This window comes from Vulpes lagopus, chromosome 6 (assembly GCF_018345385.1).
Source record: "Vulpes lagopus strain Blue_001 chromosome 6, ASM1834538v1, whole genome shotgun sequence".
Classification (NCBI taxonomy): domain Eukaryota; kingdom Metazoa; phylum Chordata; class Mammalia; order Carnivora; family Canidae; genus Vulpes; species Vulpes lagopus.
Genome location: NC_054829.1, coordinates 1,966,233 through 1,985,365, shown reverse-complemented (window position 1 = coordinate 1,985,365; position 19,133 = coordinate 1,966,233). Strand labels below are relative to the sequence as shown.

Here is a 19,133-nt window from a genome sequence, read left to right as displayed (position 1 = left end):
GGGATCCCCTACTTTCTTTTTTTTAAGTGGTTTTTGTTTTTGTTTTTTTTTTTGTTTTTGTTTGTTTTTTTTTTTAGATTTTGTTTATTTATTCATGAGAGAGACAAATTCCTGGCTGGCTCAGTCAGAAGAGCATGAGATTTTTGTTCTCAGGGTCATGAGTTCAAGTCCCACGTTGAGTATAGAGAGTACCTAAAAATAAGATCTTAAAAAAAAAAAATCTTAAAAAATAAATAAAGAAGGCATGTAATTAGGTCAGGCACACCAAGATAATCTCTCTATCTTAAGGCTAAGTGATTTGGGACCTTAATTACATCTATGGCAAGAAATCTCTCTCTCTTTTTTTTTTTTAAGATTTTATTTATTCATGAGAGACACAGAGAAACAGAGACTCAGGCAGAGGGAGAAACAGGCTCCATGCAGGGAACCCGACGTGGGACACTCGATCCCAGGTCTCCAGGATCACTCCCTGGACCGAAAGCGGTGCTAAACTGCTGAGCCACCCAGGCTGCCCAAGAAATCTCTTTATAGCAGTATTTAGAGGGACTTGATTAACTGGGAGATGTGTTTGCACCAGGGGCCAGGAATCTTGAGGGGGATGAAATGTCTGCTTACCACATCCTAGTTTTAATGTGTTCTCAGAACAAAACCATTCCTAACCATCTTTCACTTAATGTTGGGAGTTATGATTTCTGAATATGTACAAATTAATGTTAGCAAATTCTTTTTTATTTTTTAGAATTTACTTATTTATTCATGAGAGGCAGAGACAGAGGGGGAAGCAGACTTCCTGCAGGGAGCCGGATGTGGGACTCCATCCTGGGGCCCCAGGATTACGCGCTGGGCCGAAGGTAGATGCTTAACCACTAAGCCACCCAGGCATCCCTCAAATTCTGCTTTTTTAAAGGAAATTGAGATACAATTTATATACATTGAAATGCCAAGGTTTTAAATATATTATTCATTCTATTTTGATGACTATATACCAAGATACGGCCCAGAAAATTCCCTCCTGCCCCTTGCCAGTCATCCATCACCCCTCTCACCACCTGCCCCCGCAGCAGTGATCTGATTTTTATAACCACAGGGTAGTTCTTCCTATTCTAGAATTTCATATAAATGAGGTTATACAGTATATATTTTTTGCATCCAGCTTGTTTTTTTAAGATATTATTTGTTAGGGAGAGTGAGAGGGAGAAGCTGAAGCAGACTCCCCACTGAGCAGGGAGCCTGATGCCGGACTTGATCCCAGGAGCTGTAGGCATATGTTTCACGGACAGAGCTGCCTAGGCATCCTTGCATCCAGTTTCAGCATAATATTTTTGAAATTCATACATGTTGCTATGTCAGTGGTTGGTTCCTTTCTGTTCCTGAGTGGTGTTCTATTGTGGGACCTATACAGTCAAGCCATTTTCTTCTTGAAGCACATTGGGGGCAGGGGTACTCATTTTTGTGGGAGACCATGTGGGAATACATCTTCATTTCTTCTGGATAAATACCCAGAAGTGGGATTGCCCATAATGTGGATGTAGCATTAACATTTATTTGCTTGTTTGTGTTTGTTTATGAGAAGTAGCAAGCAGAGAGGGAGAGAGAATCTCAAGCAGGCTCCACACTCAGCTGAGTTAATATATCATTAACTTTTAAAGAAACAACCCAGGGGATCCCTGGGTTGCTCAGTGGTTTAGCGCCTGCCTTCGGCCCAGGGCGTGGTCCTGGAGTCCCGGGATGGAGTCTTGCATCAGGCTCCCTGCATAAAGCCTGCTTCTCCCTCTGCCTGTATCTCTGCTTCTCTCTCTGCTTCTCTCTGTGTGTCTCTCGTGAATAAATAAATCTTTAAAAAAAGAAACAACCCAGAGTGGTTGTACATTTTACTCTTGGACTAGCAATGTGTGTGTTCTTTCTTCTGGTTATTCCATATCCTCTCTGGCATTTGGTATTCTTTCTTTTCTTCTTCACATTCTGGTGGATGTATAGTGGCATCTTGTCGAATGGGTTTCCTGAGCATTTCCCTGATGACTAATAATGAGCACTTATTCACATGCTTATTGGCCTTTTGTGTATATTGCTTTTGTGAAGTGTTTGTTAAATCTTTTACCTCGGGATCCCTGGGTGGCACAGCGGTTTAGCGCCTGCCTTTGGCCCGGGGCGTGATCCTGGAGACCCGGGATCGAATCCCACGTCAGGCTCCCGGTGCATGGAGCCTGCTTCTCCCTCTGCCTGTGTCTCTGCCTCTCTCTCTCTCTTTCTCTGTGTGTGACTATCATAAATAAATAAAAATTAAAAAAAAAATCTTTTACCTGTTTAGAAAGTCAGGTTGTCTTTTTATTATTGGGTATAGAAATTCCTTATGTATTTGAGTACGTGTCTTTTTGCCAGGTACACATGTTGTAAATATTTTTTCCCGGTCTAGGCCTTAACTGTTTTTTTTTTTTTTTTTAAGATTTTATTTATTTATTCATGAGAGAGACAGAAAGAGAGGCAGAGACACAGGCAGAGGGAGAACCAGGCCCCACGCAGGGAGCCCAGTGTGGGACTTGATCCTGGATCCCAGGATCACACCCTGAGCCAAAGGTAGATGCTCAACCACTGAGCCGCCCAAGTCCCAGCTCTAGGGCTTAAAATATATCTTTTTTGGTTGTGCCTTTTTAATAATCAGTAATTAAAATTTTTTTTTAGTAATTTAAAATTTTGATGAATTCTACTTTATCAATTTTTTATGGTTCCTGCTTTCTATTTTGTCTGTTTTTGTTATTTGTTATTTTTATTTGTTATTTTTATTTTTAAAAATATTTTATTTATTCATGAGAGACAGAGAGAGAGAGAGGTAGAGACACAGGCAGAGGGAGAATCAGGCTCCACGCTGGGAACCGGACGTGGGACTTGATCCGAGGTCTTCAGGATCACGCCCTGGGCCGAAGGCAGGCACCAAACCGCTGAGCCACCCAGGGATCCCCTATTTGTTATTTTTTAAAGATTTTACTTATTTTTTCATGAGAGACAGAAAGAGAGGAGAGAGGCAGAGACACAGGCAGAGGGAGAAGCAGGCTCCATGCAGGGAGCCCCGACCTGGGAGTCAATCCCGGGTCTCCAGGATCACACCCTGGACTGAAGGCGACACTAAAGTGCTGAGCCACCCGGGCTGCCTTTATTTATTATTTTTAAAGATTAAAAAAAATTATTTATTCATGAGACACAGAGCGAGAGGCAGAGACATAGGCAGAGGGAGAACCAGGCTCCTGTGGGGACCCTGATGTGAGAGTCGATAACAGGACATTGGGATCACAACCTGAGCCAAAGGCAGATGCTCAACCACTGAGCCACCCCTGTGCCCTAGTTTTTAAAGATTTTATCCATTTATTTGACAGAGAGCGAGCACAAGCAGGGACAGCAGCCAGCAGAGGGAGAAGCAGGCTCCCCACTGAGCAGAGAGCCAGATGTGGGGCTCCATCCTAGCCCTGGGATCATGACCTGAGCCGAAGGCTGATTCCTAACTGAGCCTTATATATATATATATATATGTATATATATATATATATATATATATGCGCATGTGTGTGTAGTCTGTGTGTATATATATGTTTAAAAGATTTTTTATATATATATATATATATTTTAAAGATTTTGTGTATTTATTTATTCATGAGAAACAGAGAGAGGCATAGACACAGGCAGAGGGAGAAGCAGGCTCCATGCAGGGAGCCCGACGTGGGACTCGATCCTGGGACTCCAGGATCACGCCCTGGGCCGAAGGCAGCACTAAACTGCTGAGCCACCCGGGCTGCCCAAGATTTTATATTTTTAAGATTTTATTTTTTTTCAAGATTTTATTTATTTGAGACAGAGAGAGAGAGAGCAAATGGGTATGCATTAGCTGGGGAGGGGCAGAGGGAGAAGCAGACTCTCTGCTGAGCAAGGAGCCAGAAGTGGGGCTTGATCCCAGGACCCTGAGATCTTGACCTGAGCCAAAGTAGCATGCTCAACTGACTGAGCCACCCAGGTGCCCCAAAATTTTTATTTTTAATTAATCTCTACAGCCAGTGTGGGAGCTCCCATCCCCAAGATCAAGTCTTGTGCTCAGGATGTTTGGGTGGCTGGGTTGGCTAAGTGTCTGACTCTTGATTGCCATTCAGATCATGATCTCAGGGTGGTAAGATGGAGCCCTGTATCAGGATTTGTGCTCAGTGGGGAGTCCGCTTGAGATCCTCCCCCTACCCTTCCATGTTTGCCCTCTCTCTCTCAAAATAAATCTTAAAAAAAAAAAAGTCATGCTCCACCAACTGAATCAGCCAGGCACCTCTTAAAAACCTGTTGTTTCTGGCAGCCCAGTTGGCTCAGCAGTTTAGCTCTGCCTTCAGCCCAGGGCCTGATCCTGGAGACTCGGGATTGGGATCGAGTCCCATGTTGGGCTCCCTGCATGGAGCCTGCTTCTCTCTCTGCCTGTGTCTCTGCTTCCCCCTCCCCCGCTTTCCCTCCCCCCCCCCCCCCCCCCCCCGTGTCTCTCATTTTTTTTTAAAGATTTTCTATTTATTCATGAGAGACAGAGAGGGCAGTTTAGAGTTAAATAAATTTAATGTTATATTTGTTTTTCATTTTGAAATGAAAGTGGTGTTTTTTAGCTACGTAATGAATACTCCATATTTTTTTGCCACACACTCCCATAACACCCTGTTTTGTAATCTCTTAGTCACACTGTCCGATGAAGCTGTTTTTCCTTTTTGTTTGCTCAACCAAAGACTTATAATAGAGACATCTGCATCATTTGGGCTTACTCATTCTTGATTTAGGAAAAAGCATGTTCTCCTATATTTCTGCGTAGTGCCCTTCCTTGTAGTTTGTCATGCTTAAAATTTGCATCTGAAGAGATGGGCCTATGGGCCTTTGGTCCCATGGCAGATTGAATGACCTAGTGCACTGTCTGGCTGTGGCCAGGAGTCCTACCTGGCAGGGGGCTAGGCACCTGACTAGCTGTTGGGGGAGGTGGCCTTATAAAACTCTTTCCTTAGATGCAGCGTGGTCATTGACCATTGACAAGCAAAGCAGATGCTCTCTTGGCATATATGCACGCTTCATGTAGGAGGGTGGTTAGGTTATTGTGGAGTGAGAAGATCCGCGTACATAGAGGAGGAGGTTTTCAGAGCAGAACTGCATTTGACCTGAGCATGGGTGTGGGGAAAGAACCCAGGGAGTCTTGACTGCCTCCATTTCTCTAATTCTGCAAGGTCATCCATGATAGATTCATCTAAGAGGCAAATGAAGCTTTTGTTTTATCCAGTGGGCTATAGTTCTGGTATGGAAACGGATTCAGAATAGATGCTGTAGTTAGGGAGTTTTTTTTTAAGTTTTTTTTTTTTTTTTAAAGATCTATGTATTTATTCATGAGAGACACAGAATCAGAGACACAGGCAGAGGGAGAAGCAGACCCCCCGCAGGGAGCCCAAATGGGGGGGGTCCCCGATCCCCCAAACCGGGATCATGCCCAAGCCAAAGGCAGATGCTCAACTGCTGAGCCACCCAGGTGTCCCCTGGAGTCTTTTTTTTTTTTTTTTTTTAATTTATAATAGTCAGAGAGAGAGAGAGAGAGAGAGGCAGAGACACAGGCAGAGGGAGAAGCAGGCTCCATGCACCGGGAGCCCGATGTGGGATTCGATCCCGGGTCTCCAGGATCGCGCCCTGGGCCAAAGGCAGGCGCCGAACCGCTGCGCCACCCAGGGATCCCTCTTTTTTTTTTTTAAGATTTTATTTATTTATTCATAGAGACAGAGGCAGAGACACAGGTAGAGGGAGAAGCAGGCTCCATGCAGAGGGACTCCATCGAGGGTCTCCAGGATCACGCCCTGGGCTGCAGGTGGCGCCAAACTGCTGCGCCACCAGGGCTGCCCTGGAGTCTTTAATATTAAAACACTTACCATTTTTTTTTTTTTACACTTACCGTTTTTGTGTGTGTGTGAAAAGTATAAATTTATTGCTCTACCACCAAACTTATATGAAGTCACATCAAGGTTTTTCTCAGTCATACTCAATTCAGGTTTTTCTGCTCTTCCTTTTCAGTTTTCTTTGGGTTTAAGTTCCAAGAACATATGAAGAAAGGCATCTGGCATTCTTTGCTGGCATCTGCTGAGAGATACGCCTTTTTTTAAAAAAAAATTCTTTATTTAAATTTAATTTAGTTAACATATACTGTATTATTATTTTCAGGGGTAGAATTTAGCGATTCACCAGTTGCATACACTTTATGGGTTTTTGTGATTTTTAGGCCAGCATGATTCATTTACTCAATTTATTCTTATGATTTACGTTTGGAAGAGAAGATAAAAGGATTACATTAGGTTGATTAGGTTTGAGGAAGTTTTTTTTTTTTTTTTAAGGTTTTATTTATTTATTCATGAGAGACACACAGAGAGAGAGACAGGCAGAGGGAGAAGCAGACTCCATGCAGGGAGCCCAACATGGGACTCCCATTCCGGATCTCCAGGATCACGCCCTGGGTCGAAGGCAGCGCTAAACCGCTGAGCCACCCGGGCTGCTCAAGGTTTGAGGAAGATTTGATTGGAGGAGATACACTGTACAAGTAGCAAATAATGAGTTGATAAAATTTCTATTCTGGAACTGCTTTGTGGCAAGCCCTGGAATTATGTCTTAATGCTGCCTCTGGCAGTCTGTGGCCCACAGATGAAGTTTCTAGTCAGAAGGTACCTGACCTGAAGGATGGAGCACATCCTTCCTTGAAGAAGTTAGTGGTTTTTATTTGGGAAAGAGTAGGCAACGTATAGCTGGATAAAATATATTTACTATTATAATACAGTGTTCTATTTAGAAAATAAAGTAACTCAGTATCATAATCCTACAAAGGAGTGTAACATTTGTATTTGTATCCAAAAATGTCATGCTTTGAAAAGGCTTGAGACCCTCCAGGAAACCTTTTTAGATTTGGCTTAAAATATGGACCTTAACTTTGTTACATAAGCTCGGGAAGCAACACTCCTCAACCAAAACAAGTGGGGCTTAGAGCAGGAATTTATTTCTCACAGTCCTGGAGGCTGGGAATTTCAAGATCATGATGCTGGTAGAGTCAGTTTCTGGTAAGGTTCTGTGTTTGGTTTGTATATGGCTGTCTTCTCTCTGGCGGCACTTGGCAGAAGAGGTGGGAGAGCTCTGTGGATTCCCTTATAAGAGCACTGATCCGGGGATCCCTGGGTGGCGCAGTGGTTTGACGCCTGCCCTTGGCCCAGGGCGCGATCCTGGAGACCCGGGATCGAATCCCACATCAGGCTCCTGGTGCATGGAGCCTGCTTCTCCCTCTGCCTATGTCTCTGCCTCTCTCTCTCTCTGTGACTATCATAAATAAATAAAAATTAAAAAAAAAAAAAAAGAGCACTGATCCCATTCATTAGGACTCCACCCTTATGACCTAAGCACCTCCCAAAGGCCCCACCTGGAAATACCATCACCTTGGGGATTAGGTTTCCACATATGAATTTGCAGATCATATGTGGAATTTCAGATCACAGCACTGGATATTTCCTTGTATTAACTTTATTTGTTTGCTATGGTTTCATTAGTGGCTCTCTGGCTGCTTCTCATTTTCCCAGAGTCAGGACCCTCTCCATTCCTAATGCTCATCAGGGCTGATTCTTGTATGTAGAGAGATAGACCATGGGTCTAGCTGGCTGCATTTCCCACTGGTTGGTTCAGCTCACATATTTTGGGGAAACATCTCAAGTTTGATGTTCTGCTCTCAGTATTGGCAAAATAAAGACTTCTTTGTTCTCCCATCTTATTTTTCTTTTTTTGGGCTATCCTTTGTTGTATTTGTAGGAACTTCATTTTATAACCAAGAACTGTCAGAATAACTCAGGTTTCTCTCTTGGCTGTCTTTCACTCTGCACATCCAGACTTGTTTTTTCTTTTCTTTTTTTTTTTTTTTTTTTATAAATAGACTTGTTTTTTCTATCACATTCTTTTAAAAGAATGAGAGTAAGTCATATAACATAGGCACGTCTGAGTGGCTCAGCGGTTGAGCGTCTGCCTTCTGCTCAGGGCATGATCCTGGAGACCCGGGATCGAGTCCCATATTGGGCTCCCTGCATGGAGCCTGCTTCTCCCTCTGCCTGTCCCCCCCCCCCCCCCCATGTCTCTCATGAATAAATAAATAAGATCTTTTTTAAAAAAGTCACGTAACAAGTTACCAATTTATTTTTTAATTTTTTTAAAGATCTCATTTATATATTTGACAGAGAAAGAGCACAAGAGAGCACGCACAAGCAGGCAGAGCGGCAGGCAGAGGGAGAAGCAGGCTCCTCACTGAGCAAGGGAGCCCCATGTGGGGCTTGATCTCTGGACCCCGGGACCACAACCCAAGCCAAAGGCAGACACTCAATGGACTGAGCCACCCAGGCGCCCCAGAGGAAGTGTACAGTTTGGTGAATTTTTTTAGTATATTCTGTATGTCGGGCAACCACAACCACTAATCTAATTCCACACAGTCCCTTTTAAGTGCATATGTTCAAAAACTTTTACCATATTGGCCTTTTACTTCTTGACAGAATGTCACATGCTAACCCAGGAGAGGTAAAGTGACCAGGATGATGCTCACTCTTCCTCCGGCCTTTGCTTTCTTTCTGTTAATTATTATCATTATTTTTGTTTTAAGGATTTCATTTATTTGAGAGAGCAGAAGCGTGTGTGCACGTGAGCCAGGGAGGAGGAAGGGCAGAGGGAGAGGGACACATAGGCCTGATCCCTCAATCCTGGAATCACAACCTGACCTGAAATCAAGAGTCAGACCCTCAGCCTACTGGGCACCCATTAGCCCCTCTTTTTGTTAATTTTTGAGAGGGGGAACATTTGTAAAATTTGTCAATTATTGAAAATTGTATTGCTTGTTAATTAGGATGCTTGTGTGTGTATGATCTCATTGTAGTCAGCGTTAGTATAAAGGGAGTATGAATATATGTGAAAAGGTGGTAGAGATAGGAAATAAGAGTATTATATGAGAATTGATAATCAGATATGAGAAAAATTCAGTATGTGTGATCTAGTATAATCTTTAAAAAGTGCATTTAGAGTCTAACCAGTTCTGGCTTAATTTTTCTGTTTTTAAATATTTTATTTATTCATGAGAGACACAGAGAGGCAGAGACACAGGCAGAGGGAGAAGCAGGCTCCAAGCAGGGAGCCCGACATGGGACTCAATTCCAGGTCTCCAGGATCACGCCCTGAGCCGAAGGCAGGAGCTAAACCTCTGAGCCAGGAGCAGCCCGGGTGGAGCAGCCTGGAGACCCAGGATCGAGTCCCACATCAGGCTCCCCGCATGGAACCTGCTTCTCCCTCTGCCTGTGTCTCTGCCTCTCTCTCTCTCTTTCCTCTCTGTGTATTCTCATGAATAAATAAATAAAATCTTAAAAAAAAAAAAACAAAAAACGAAACCTCTGAGCCACCCAGGCATCCCGATTTTTGTTTTATAAAATATTCAGTGTATTTAGTATTTCTATTCTTGTTTTTTTTTTTTTCCATCTTTTTTTTTTTTTAAATTTTTTTTTATTTATTTATGATAGTCACAGAGAGAGAGAGAGAGGCAGAGACACAGGCGGAGGAAGAAGCAGGCTCCATGCACCGGGAGCCCGACGTGGGATTCGATCCCAGGTCTCCAGGATCGCGCCCTGGGCCAAAGGCAGGCGCCAAACCGCTGCGCCACCCAGGGATCCCAGTATTTCTATTCTTGTCTGTTAGGTTAGTCTATTTTTATTGTGGCAGAATTTGAAATCCTTTCTCTATATTTGAGGTTTTAAGAAGTTCCTTTGCCTGCAACACCAGACAGTCCAGTTCTATTGTGGGTGAGCAATCAGAGCACAGGGTGTTTGCGGTGTGTACGCATGCGCAGCAGTACAACAGCCATGAGAGCAAAGGTGCACCCTAGCAGGGTGGAGAGAACTTGGGATCTGTTCCTGTTCTGGGTAGTATGGGCTTAAATGTCCTCAACTGTCTGTCTCCTCGTTGGTAAGTGGGAGATAGAACAATGGTTCACTAAACTAACTGAATACTTGGTTTTGTTCTTGTAAGACAGTACACTTAGGAAAATGCTCCAGAAACTAAAAAGCACAGATGTACATTCTCACTGTCCATATTATACCTACACTTTTTTTTTTTTAAAGATTTTATTTATTTATTTGTGAGAGACACAGAGAGGCAGAGACACAGACAGAGGGAGAAGCAGGCTCGACTCAGGGAGCCTGATGTGGGACTCGATCCTTGGTCTGCAAGATCATGCCCTGGGCTGAAGGTGGTGCTAAACTGCTGAGCTACCCAGGCTGCCCACTTTTCTGGTTTTTATCAAAGTTATATATGTACTTTTTTGTATTTTTTATAGGTAGATTTTTAAAAGACAAACTTCTTAGGATAGCTTTAGGTTTACAGAAAAGTTGCAAAGACAGTAAAAGTCCCTGTATATCTGCACTCAATTTCTCTTAATGTTAACACCCCACGTTATTATGGCACATTTGTGACAATTAAGGAACTAGTATTGGTATATAATTTTAACTAAACTATTCATTTTATTGGATTTTGCTAGTTTTCCCCTAATGTTCTTTTACAGAACCCCAAACAGGATGCCACATCATATTACATTTAGCCATCATTTTTCCTGGGGCTGTGACACTTTTTTAGACTTTCCTTGTTTTTTATGACCTTGACTGTTTTGAGAAGTACTGGTCAGTGTTTGTAGAATAGTCCGCAATTTGGATTTGTCTGGCATTTTGCTCATGGTTAGACTGGGGTTGCATGTTTAGGGAAGATACTCACTGGGCCTAGTCTTGGTTTCTAAAACCATTTTACTATCAAATGAACCAAGGCTCCTTCAGTTAATAGCTGGTTCTAGGGTCGCCTGGGTGGCTCAGCGGTTGAATGTCTGCCTTTGGCTCAGGGCGTGATCCCGGGGTCCCCACAGGGGAGAGCCTCTCCCTCTGCCTACGTTTTTGCCTGTCTTTGTGTCTCTCATGGATAAATAAATAAAATCTTAAAACAAAAAATAGCTGGTTCTAGGGCTGGGGCAGGGAGAATACAAGATGAGCCTGGAATGTGTTGTAGTGCTAGAAAGGAAGGAAGTGCTCAAAGAACAGAGGGATAGGAGAATGTTAATTTATGAGCCAATCAAGAGAGCTCTCACTGGCCCAAGCTGGAACACTTTGAGCAACAATATAAATAGCATAATATTTTTAATAATTGTATCCTTTAGGGATCCCTGGGTGGCTCAGTGGTTTAGCACCTGCCTTTAGCCCAGGGCCCGATCCTGGAGACCTGGGATCGAGTCCCACGTCAGGCTCCTGGCATGGAGCCTGCTTCTCCCTCTGCCTGTGTCTCTGCCTCTCTCTCTATGTCTATCATGAATAAATAAATAAAAACTTAAAAAAAAATTGTATCCTTTAGCTGTAACTTAAAGTATAAAACAAGTATCCAGGGGTGCCTGGGTGGCTCAGTCAGTTATGTGTCTATCTTCTGCTCAGGTCATGATCTTGATCCTGAGTTGGAGCCCCACGTTGGGCTCTGCACTCAGCAGGGAGTCTGCTTCTCCCTCTCTCTCTGCTCCTGGCCCCCATTCGTGCTCACGCTTTCTCTCAAATGAATAAAATTGTTAACCCCAAATACCCACAGTCCATATTGACATAAATGATTAAATAAAGAAATGAGGGATGAGGCAGAGAAGAGACACTGTCCCCTACAGAATAACCCCAGACACCTTATATCCCTCTTCAGGAGATCAGCTCTCCCAGGGTTCTGAGTGTGGCCTGTACCTTGTGACTTGCTTCTTAAAGACCAAGTATGGGAAGGGAGTGGATGTGTAGTGGAGGGAAGCCTGCATGAACTACCTCAGCCAGGTAGTCAAGGCTGGCATCATTAGTAGTTATGTCAGGGGGAGTGCATATACTCTTGGTATGATGTGATGACAATTGTACACCTATAGTTTGCACAGCCATAGTTTTGTAAATGTGGGTTTTAATGCTCCCTTGCTCCCCTTTTCCCTCTCCCTAGAAGAGACTGTTTTCTTCTAAGTGAAATTACACTTTATCCATAATTACCAGTTTCTAATGTTTCTAAGTAACAGGCTTATTATATTGCCTGATTTTTTTAATACTTTATTTTTTTAAGTAATCTCTACACCAAACAAGGGGCTCAAACTCAGAACCCCAAGATTGAGAGTTGCATGCTCTACCTACTGACCCTGCCAGGTGCCCATGATGACTTTTCAGTGTTTGATTTCCAATTCTAGATACTTAGCACCTACCTCTTTCTTTCTTTCTTTCTTTCTTTCTTTCTTTCTTTCTTTCTTTCTTTCTTTCTTTCTTTCTTTTTTTTTTTTTTTTTTAAGATTTTATTTATTTATGATAGAGAAAGAGAGAGAGAGAGGCAGAGACAGAGACACAGGCTCCATGCCGGGAGCCTGACGCGGGACTCGAGCAGGACTCCAGGATCGCGCCCTGGGCCAAAGGCAGGCGCCAAACTGCTGAGCCACCCAGGGATCCCCTAGGACCTACCTGTTTCTTTGCTTCTCTTCACCACACAGGTGCATCCTTTGCATCTCCATAACCTTCCAGTAGAATTTTAATTTTGTTTAGATCAGTCTTTACTGTTTTTATCTCTATGGCTGTATATATGCCAGAGCTGAGTAATAAACTATTATTACTTTTCCTCTTTGTTTCCTTAGGAGTTAATTATCTTGATTTAATTTCCTTTTTAAGTTGTTGCTAATTCACCCGCATATCTAGCACTTGTCCCTGGGTTGGTGCGAAGCTCTGTCTTTCTTTTTTTTTTTTTAATTTTTTATTTATGATAGTCACACAGAGAGAGTGAGAGAGGCAGAGACACAGGCAGAGGGAGAAGCAGGCTCCATGCACCAGGAGCCCGACGTGGGATTCGATCCAGGGTCTCCCGGATCGCGCCCTGAGCCAAAGGCAGGTGCCAAACTGCTGCGCCACCCAGGGATCCCAGGCTGTCTTTCGTACAGTGAACCCTGTGCCTCGCAGTCTGTGGTTTCTTCTCATTTTTTTTTCTCAGGTCCTTCCTTTCTTTCTTTCTTTCTTTCTTTCTTTCTTTCTTTCTTTCTTTCTTTTATTTGAGATAGAGTGAGTGAGGGAGAGAGACAACACAAGCAGGGAGAGGAAGAGGGAGACAGGCTCCCTGCTGAGCAGGGAGCCCGACATGGGGCTCAATCCCAGGACCCCGGAATCAAGACCTGAGCCAGAAGCAGATGCTTAACTGATGGAGCCACCCAGGCGCCCTCAGGTTTTCTTCTTATCATTTTGGTTGAGTGCATCTTCCTATGCGCAGGAGGTAGAAGTTTTTGAGACCTTGTATGTTTAAAAATCTTATTTCCCTATTCCAATGGTTGATGGGAGAGTTTGACCAGCTATGGAATTCTAAATTGGGAATAATTTTCCTTCAGAATTTTAGAGGCAGTTGTTTAATTGCCTTTTGCTTCCAGTATTGCCCTTGAGAAGTCTGAAGTTATTCTGATTGTTTTCATTCTGTCTACTTGACTCTGACTCCCTGGGAACATGTAGGATATTCTGTGTCACCACAATATTTTAATTTTCCTTCAAAAGTAGTTTTTTGGTAAAGAGTACCTTCTGTGCCTTGAATAGTGTCTGGCATAGATAGAGTTGGTGCTCAGTAAGTATTTCACTGAATGAGAGGCTGTTTCTATTTTTGAGCTGGTTGCATCTCTCATCTCCCCCTTAGGAAGTGAAGGCCTGGCTGTTGGTGTTCTACATGCCAGGTTGTGGTTGAAGGTTGGGTCCTCTGGCTTCTCTGTTGTGTTGTCCAGTTCAAGTTCTTGCAGGTCCCTTGTCATGCCTCAGCGGACATGGCTGTCATACTTCTCACTTTAAAGCATCAACCTTTCGTTGCACACAGTTGTCCACTCTAAATTTGTCAGTGTCCGTTATCCCTAGCAGGATTTGATTGTTAACACTGAAGATTTCTCTGTTTGCTTAGGTAATCTCTACACCCAATGTGGGGCTCAAACTCACAACCTCAAGATCAAGAGTTACATGCTTTTCCAAATGAGCCAGTCAGGAACCCCAAGACTGAGTTTTTCACTTGCTGTAACACACCAGTGTTAGACTGTGGGGCACAGGGTTCAACGCGGGGAAGACAGAGCTTTGCACCAACAAGTGCTGGAGATGACAAGTGAACAGGGACAAGTGCTGGAGATGCAGGTGAATTAGCACCAACTTAAAAGGGAAATGAAATCAAGATAATTAACTCCGAAGGAAACAAACGGTCAAATAGGAAGATTAAGAGAAATCTTTGGGGCACCTGGCTGGCTCATTTGGAAGAGCATGCAACTCTTGATCTCGGAGTTGTGAGTTTGAGCCCCACATTGGGTGTAGAGATACCTTTAAAAAAAACCAAAGCCCTCAGTCTTGGCATAAAGGACAGATTATGTTAAGGGTGATTTGAATCTGAGATATCCAGCATAATAGGCCATAATAACTTTCCTGTTGAACAGTGGATTTGAAAGGTCCCACAATGGACGAGGGAATAAAAAGGTCTTGGATTCAGATGCGTTGGCTCTAGTGCTGGTTCATTCATTCATTTTAAAAAATTTGACAGAGAGATAGAATGCCAGAGAGTACAAGCAGGAGGAAGGACAGAGGGAGAGGTAGAAGCAGGTTCTCTGCTTAGCAGGCCCGTCCCCATGTGGGACTCAGTCCTAGTACCTGGGATCACGACTTGAGCTGAAGGCAGATGCTTAACTGACTGAGCCACTCAGGTGCCTCCAACATTAATTTTTTATTTTCTTAAATTAAAAAATTTTTTGGGGGGACGCCTGGGTGGCTCAGTGGTTAAGCACCTGCCTTCAGCTCAGGGCATGATCTTGGAGTTCCGGGATCAAGTCCCACGTTGAGCACCCTGCATGGAGCCTGCTTCTCCTTCCGCCTATGTCACCCTTTGGGCACCCTGCATGGAGCCTGCTTCTCCTTCTGCGTATGTCTCTGCCTCTCTCTCTCCGTGTGTCTCTCATGAATAAATAAATTAAAAAAATTTTTTTTGTAAGATTTTATTCATGAGAAAGAGAGAGGCAGAGATACAGGCAGAGGGAGAAGCAGGCTCCCCGCAAGGAGCCCGATGCAGGACTCAATCCGGGATCCTGGGATCACGCCCTGAGCTGAAGGCAGACGCTCAGCTGCTGAGCCACCCAGGCGTACCCCCAACGTTTAATTTTTAAATAATAATTTAAAAGTTAAAAAATTAAATTTTAAAATTAATAATTTTTAAGATTATTTTTTAATATAGCCTACCTTTGGTTATAATGGAGTAGATGTATAGTCTAGAAATGGAGAGATACGGAACAGTATAAACCCGTTTATATGCTGCTGTGGGTTTCCCTCTGGGGAAGTGGCATACCTAGGTATATTTATCTGATGGTGACCTGGATAGAGGGGCATGGAAACTGCTGTGATTGAAGAGTCACAGACCTTGTATGAGACCTTGTATGTCTAAAATCCTTGAGGGCATGAGGTATAAGCTTGGGAAATGGAAGATCTGGATTTCCCTCAGCCTGTAATACAATATTTGAAGTGTTACCTTGTAGATGAGATAGCAAATATATTTTGTTTATTTTAGAGGGAAGAAGTTGCTTCAGTGGGTAGGGGTTTAAGGAGGGAGATCCAACTCAGCAAATTAATAAGTCAGGAAACTATAGGCGCTGGCGAGGGTGTGGAGAAAGGGGAACCCTCTTCCACTGTTGGTGGGAATGCAAGCTGGTGTAGCCACTCTGGAGAACAGTCTGGAGTTTCCTCAAAAAGGTAAAAATAGAACTGTATGATCCAGTAATTATACTACCAGGTATTTACCCTAAAGATACAAATGTAATGATCCTAAGGGGCACCTGCACCCCAATGTTTATAGCAGCAACGTCTACAACAGCCAAACTATGGAAAGAGCCGAGTTGTCCATCCACAGATGAATGGATGAAGAAGATGTGGTGTATATATAATGGAATATTACTCAGCCATCAAAAGAGAAAAATCTTGTCATTTGCATTGACATGGATGGAACTAGAGGGTATTATGCTGAGCGAAATAAGTCAGAGAAAGACAAATACTTAATGATTTCATTCCTCTGTGGAATTTAGGAAACAAACCCAGATCATAGGGGAAGGGAGGGGAAAATAAAATGAGATAAGAGAGGGAGACAAATCATAAGAAATTCTTAACTATAGAGAACAAACCGGGTTGCTGGAGGGGAGGGACGGTGGGAGAAAAAAATAAAAAATAAAGTTTTTTACCCAGTGGTGTGATTACTGGATCATAGGGTAGTTCTATTTTTAACTTTTTGAGGAATGGACAGGATTCAATCTTACATTGACGTAACTTCTTCGGCATTCATGCCAAACAGGTGGTTTGAGTAATGAAGTTGTTCTCATTTCTTGTTAGAGTCTAGAGACTCTCCCTTGCATTCCCCTGAGTTTAATATTGTTTGAAAAGACTAAGAATTTGCTGGCTAGGTGTCTGCTTTTCCAAGGAGAGGCATGACTGATGCTGGCAGGGGGCTGGGGAAGTAAGGGCAGTGTATCTTTGATGGGCTGTGCTCATGCTGTCATCTCCCTGCCAGGACCCTGCAACCTCCCCGCAGTCTCCTGCCTTCAGAGGGCAGCTGTCCTAGCCTTGTCACCGCGAGCCTCACTCACAGTGCTTGAAGCAGCTGCTCGGGGCAGTGGCTGCTCTCATACCCCTGGCCTGGTGCTGGTTGCTTCCGTGGCTGGCAATGCCCTCCACACTCCTGTCGGGAAGAGATCTGCTTTTTTGATAGGATGGGCTCACCTCAGGACTGGTGTCTCCCATGTGGATGACCTCTCTTCTCTAGAGGAGCTGCCTGCTGTCCTCTCCTATTCCATGCTCCCCTCATGCAGTTCCTGTCACTGTGCCTTTAGCTCTTGGTGCACCTGTTGGCTAGCTTATTTTCTGTTAGCCTGCACGTCCCTGGCCACCTGCATTCTAGGCCTTAGCTTGGAGATTGATTGATTGATTGATTTATAGATTTTATTTATTTACTCATGAGACACACACACACACACACACACACACACAGAGGCAGAGACACAGGCAGAGGGAGAAGAAGGCTTCATGCAGGGAGCCTGATGTGGGACTTGATCCCAGGTCCCAGGTCTCCAGGATCATGACCTGAGCCGAAGACAGGTGCTCAGCCGCTGAGCCACTCGGGCCGCCCTAGCTTGGAGTTTTAGTAAAACACTTGTATCTTCTAGTTGGGGAAAGGAAAGAACGAAATGTTTTATCATTTGGAAATCCCTGCCAAAGGTGGAGAGGGAGGCCTTCATTTTGATTTTCCTCCTTTCTGTAGGGACACCAATTCTGGAGATTCTTCTTCACTTGTAGGAACCTTAGGTCATGCCCAGGTTAGCACTTTAGCCTCATGCTATGGAAATGTGTTCATTGGAAGCTGCTCCTAAAATGTTTTATTCATTCATTCGGTAAATATATATTTAGCATTTACTGTGTGACGGGCTGGGACTATGGGGCTGAACAAGACGGTGAGGTGCCCCCTCTTCTGGGTTTTGCAGTGGGGTTGGGGAGCCATAAACTGAATAAATACCTAACAAACCTAATGATAATACAGACTATCAGGTACCTCTTGTTGTTTTCTGGGCTTTGTTTGGTACAGAGATGGATCTCTTTGAATAGTCTAAGTCTAAATGCCTCTAAATTTCTTTTTTTTTTTTATTTTTTTATTTATGATAGTCACACACAGAGAGAGAGAGAGAGAGAGGCAGAGACATAGGCAGAGACAGAAGCAGGCTCCATGCACCAGGAGCCCGACGTGGGATTCGATCCCGGATCTCCAGGATCGCGCCCTGGGCCAAAGGCAGGCGCCAAACTGCTGCGCCACCCAGGGATCCCTAAATGCCTCTAAATTTCAAAAGGAATTTAGTCTTTAAAACTCTTTAGTTGTTACACACACACACACACACACACACACACACTGTGAAACTTCGTGTACAGTTACTAACATTATCTTATTATCGACTACTTGGAGCCTTTACTCCCAAGTCCTGGAACTTGTAGTCAGTGTTTGGACACTGCTTCCCTTTGTGAACATCTGTCAGTTTGGGCCTTCACCACACAGTTGGCCAGAGTCTGGCACTATCCTGGGGACTGAGATTTAGTGGGGTACAAGATAGAGGCCTTGCCTTTTAGATAGAGCTTACTTACCTTCACGGGAATATAAGACGATACATGAAAACAGATTTTGAGTAGTAGTAAGTGCTCTAAAGGAAATCACCCTGACATGTACTCTGACTTCAGTCCCTGAAGGGTGCCCTGATGGTTCCCTGAGGCCACCTGAATGCTCACTGTGGCCTTTATCTTTTTAAACTTAATTATGGTATTTAAAAACATACACAAGGGAATCCCTGGGTGGCTCAGTGGTTTAGCTCTTGCCTTTGGCCCAGGGCGTGATCCTGGAATCCCAGGATCGAGTCCAGCGTCGGGCTCCCTGCATGGAGCCTGCTTCTCCCTCTGCCTGTGTCTCAGCTTCTTTTCTCTCTGTGTCTTTCATGAATAAATAAATAAAATCTTTAAAAAAATAAATAAAAAAATAAAGACATACACAAACCTAGAGAGGTTATACAAAGACCTGTTGCTTAGTTTCAGCAGTTGTGAATTTGCTGACACTTTTACATGCCCCTCTCTTTTTTCTTTCTCATTATGGTATTTTACTTTATTTTAAAAATATTTTATTTATTTATTCATGAGAGATACAGAGAGAGGCAGAGACATAGGCAGAGGAGGGAGCAGGAGGCTACCTGCGGGGAGCCCAATGCGAGACTCAATCCAGGACCCCGGGATCACGACCTGAACCTAAAACAGACACTCAACCACTGAGCTATCCAGACATCCTTCTCATTTTGGTATTTTTTTTTATTTTTTAATAAAATCCTGGGACCCCAGGATCACACCCTGAGCTGAAGGCAGATGCTCAACCACTGAGCCACCCAGGTGTCCCTCATTTTGGTATTTTATTTTTATTTATTTATTTTAAAAAGATTTTATGTATTTATTCATGAGAGACACACACAGAGAGGGGGGGGCAGAGACACAGGCAGAGGGAGAAGC

General features: G+C 43.6%; 1 protein-coding gene across 23 annotated transcripts in view; it reads left to right on the top strand.

The window, feature by feature from the left end:
• The window catches only part of KLC1 (kinesin light chain 1), a 68,573-nt gene that overhangs the window by 6,852 nt on the left and 42,588 nt on the right, over positions 1-19,133 (top strand). For 5 of the 23 annotated variants that reach the window (XM_041758070.1, XM_041758065.1, XM_041758081.1 and 2 more), the window contains exon 1: positions 9,604-9,732. The exons of 4 other annotated variants lie outside the window; for them this stretch is intronic. In XM_041758070.1, coding sequence (XP_041614004.1) covers positions 9,611-9,732 — 122 coding nt within the window. In that variant the 5' untranslated portion in view covers positions 9,604-9,610. Of the gene's footprint in view, positions 1-9,594; positions 9,733-19,133 lie in introns of those variants that run through there. 14 more of the 23 variants (XM_041758079.1, XM_041758085.1, XM_041758080.1 and 11 more) reach the window with 10 other exon arrangements.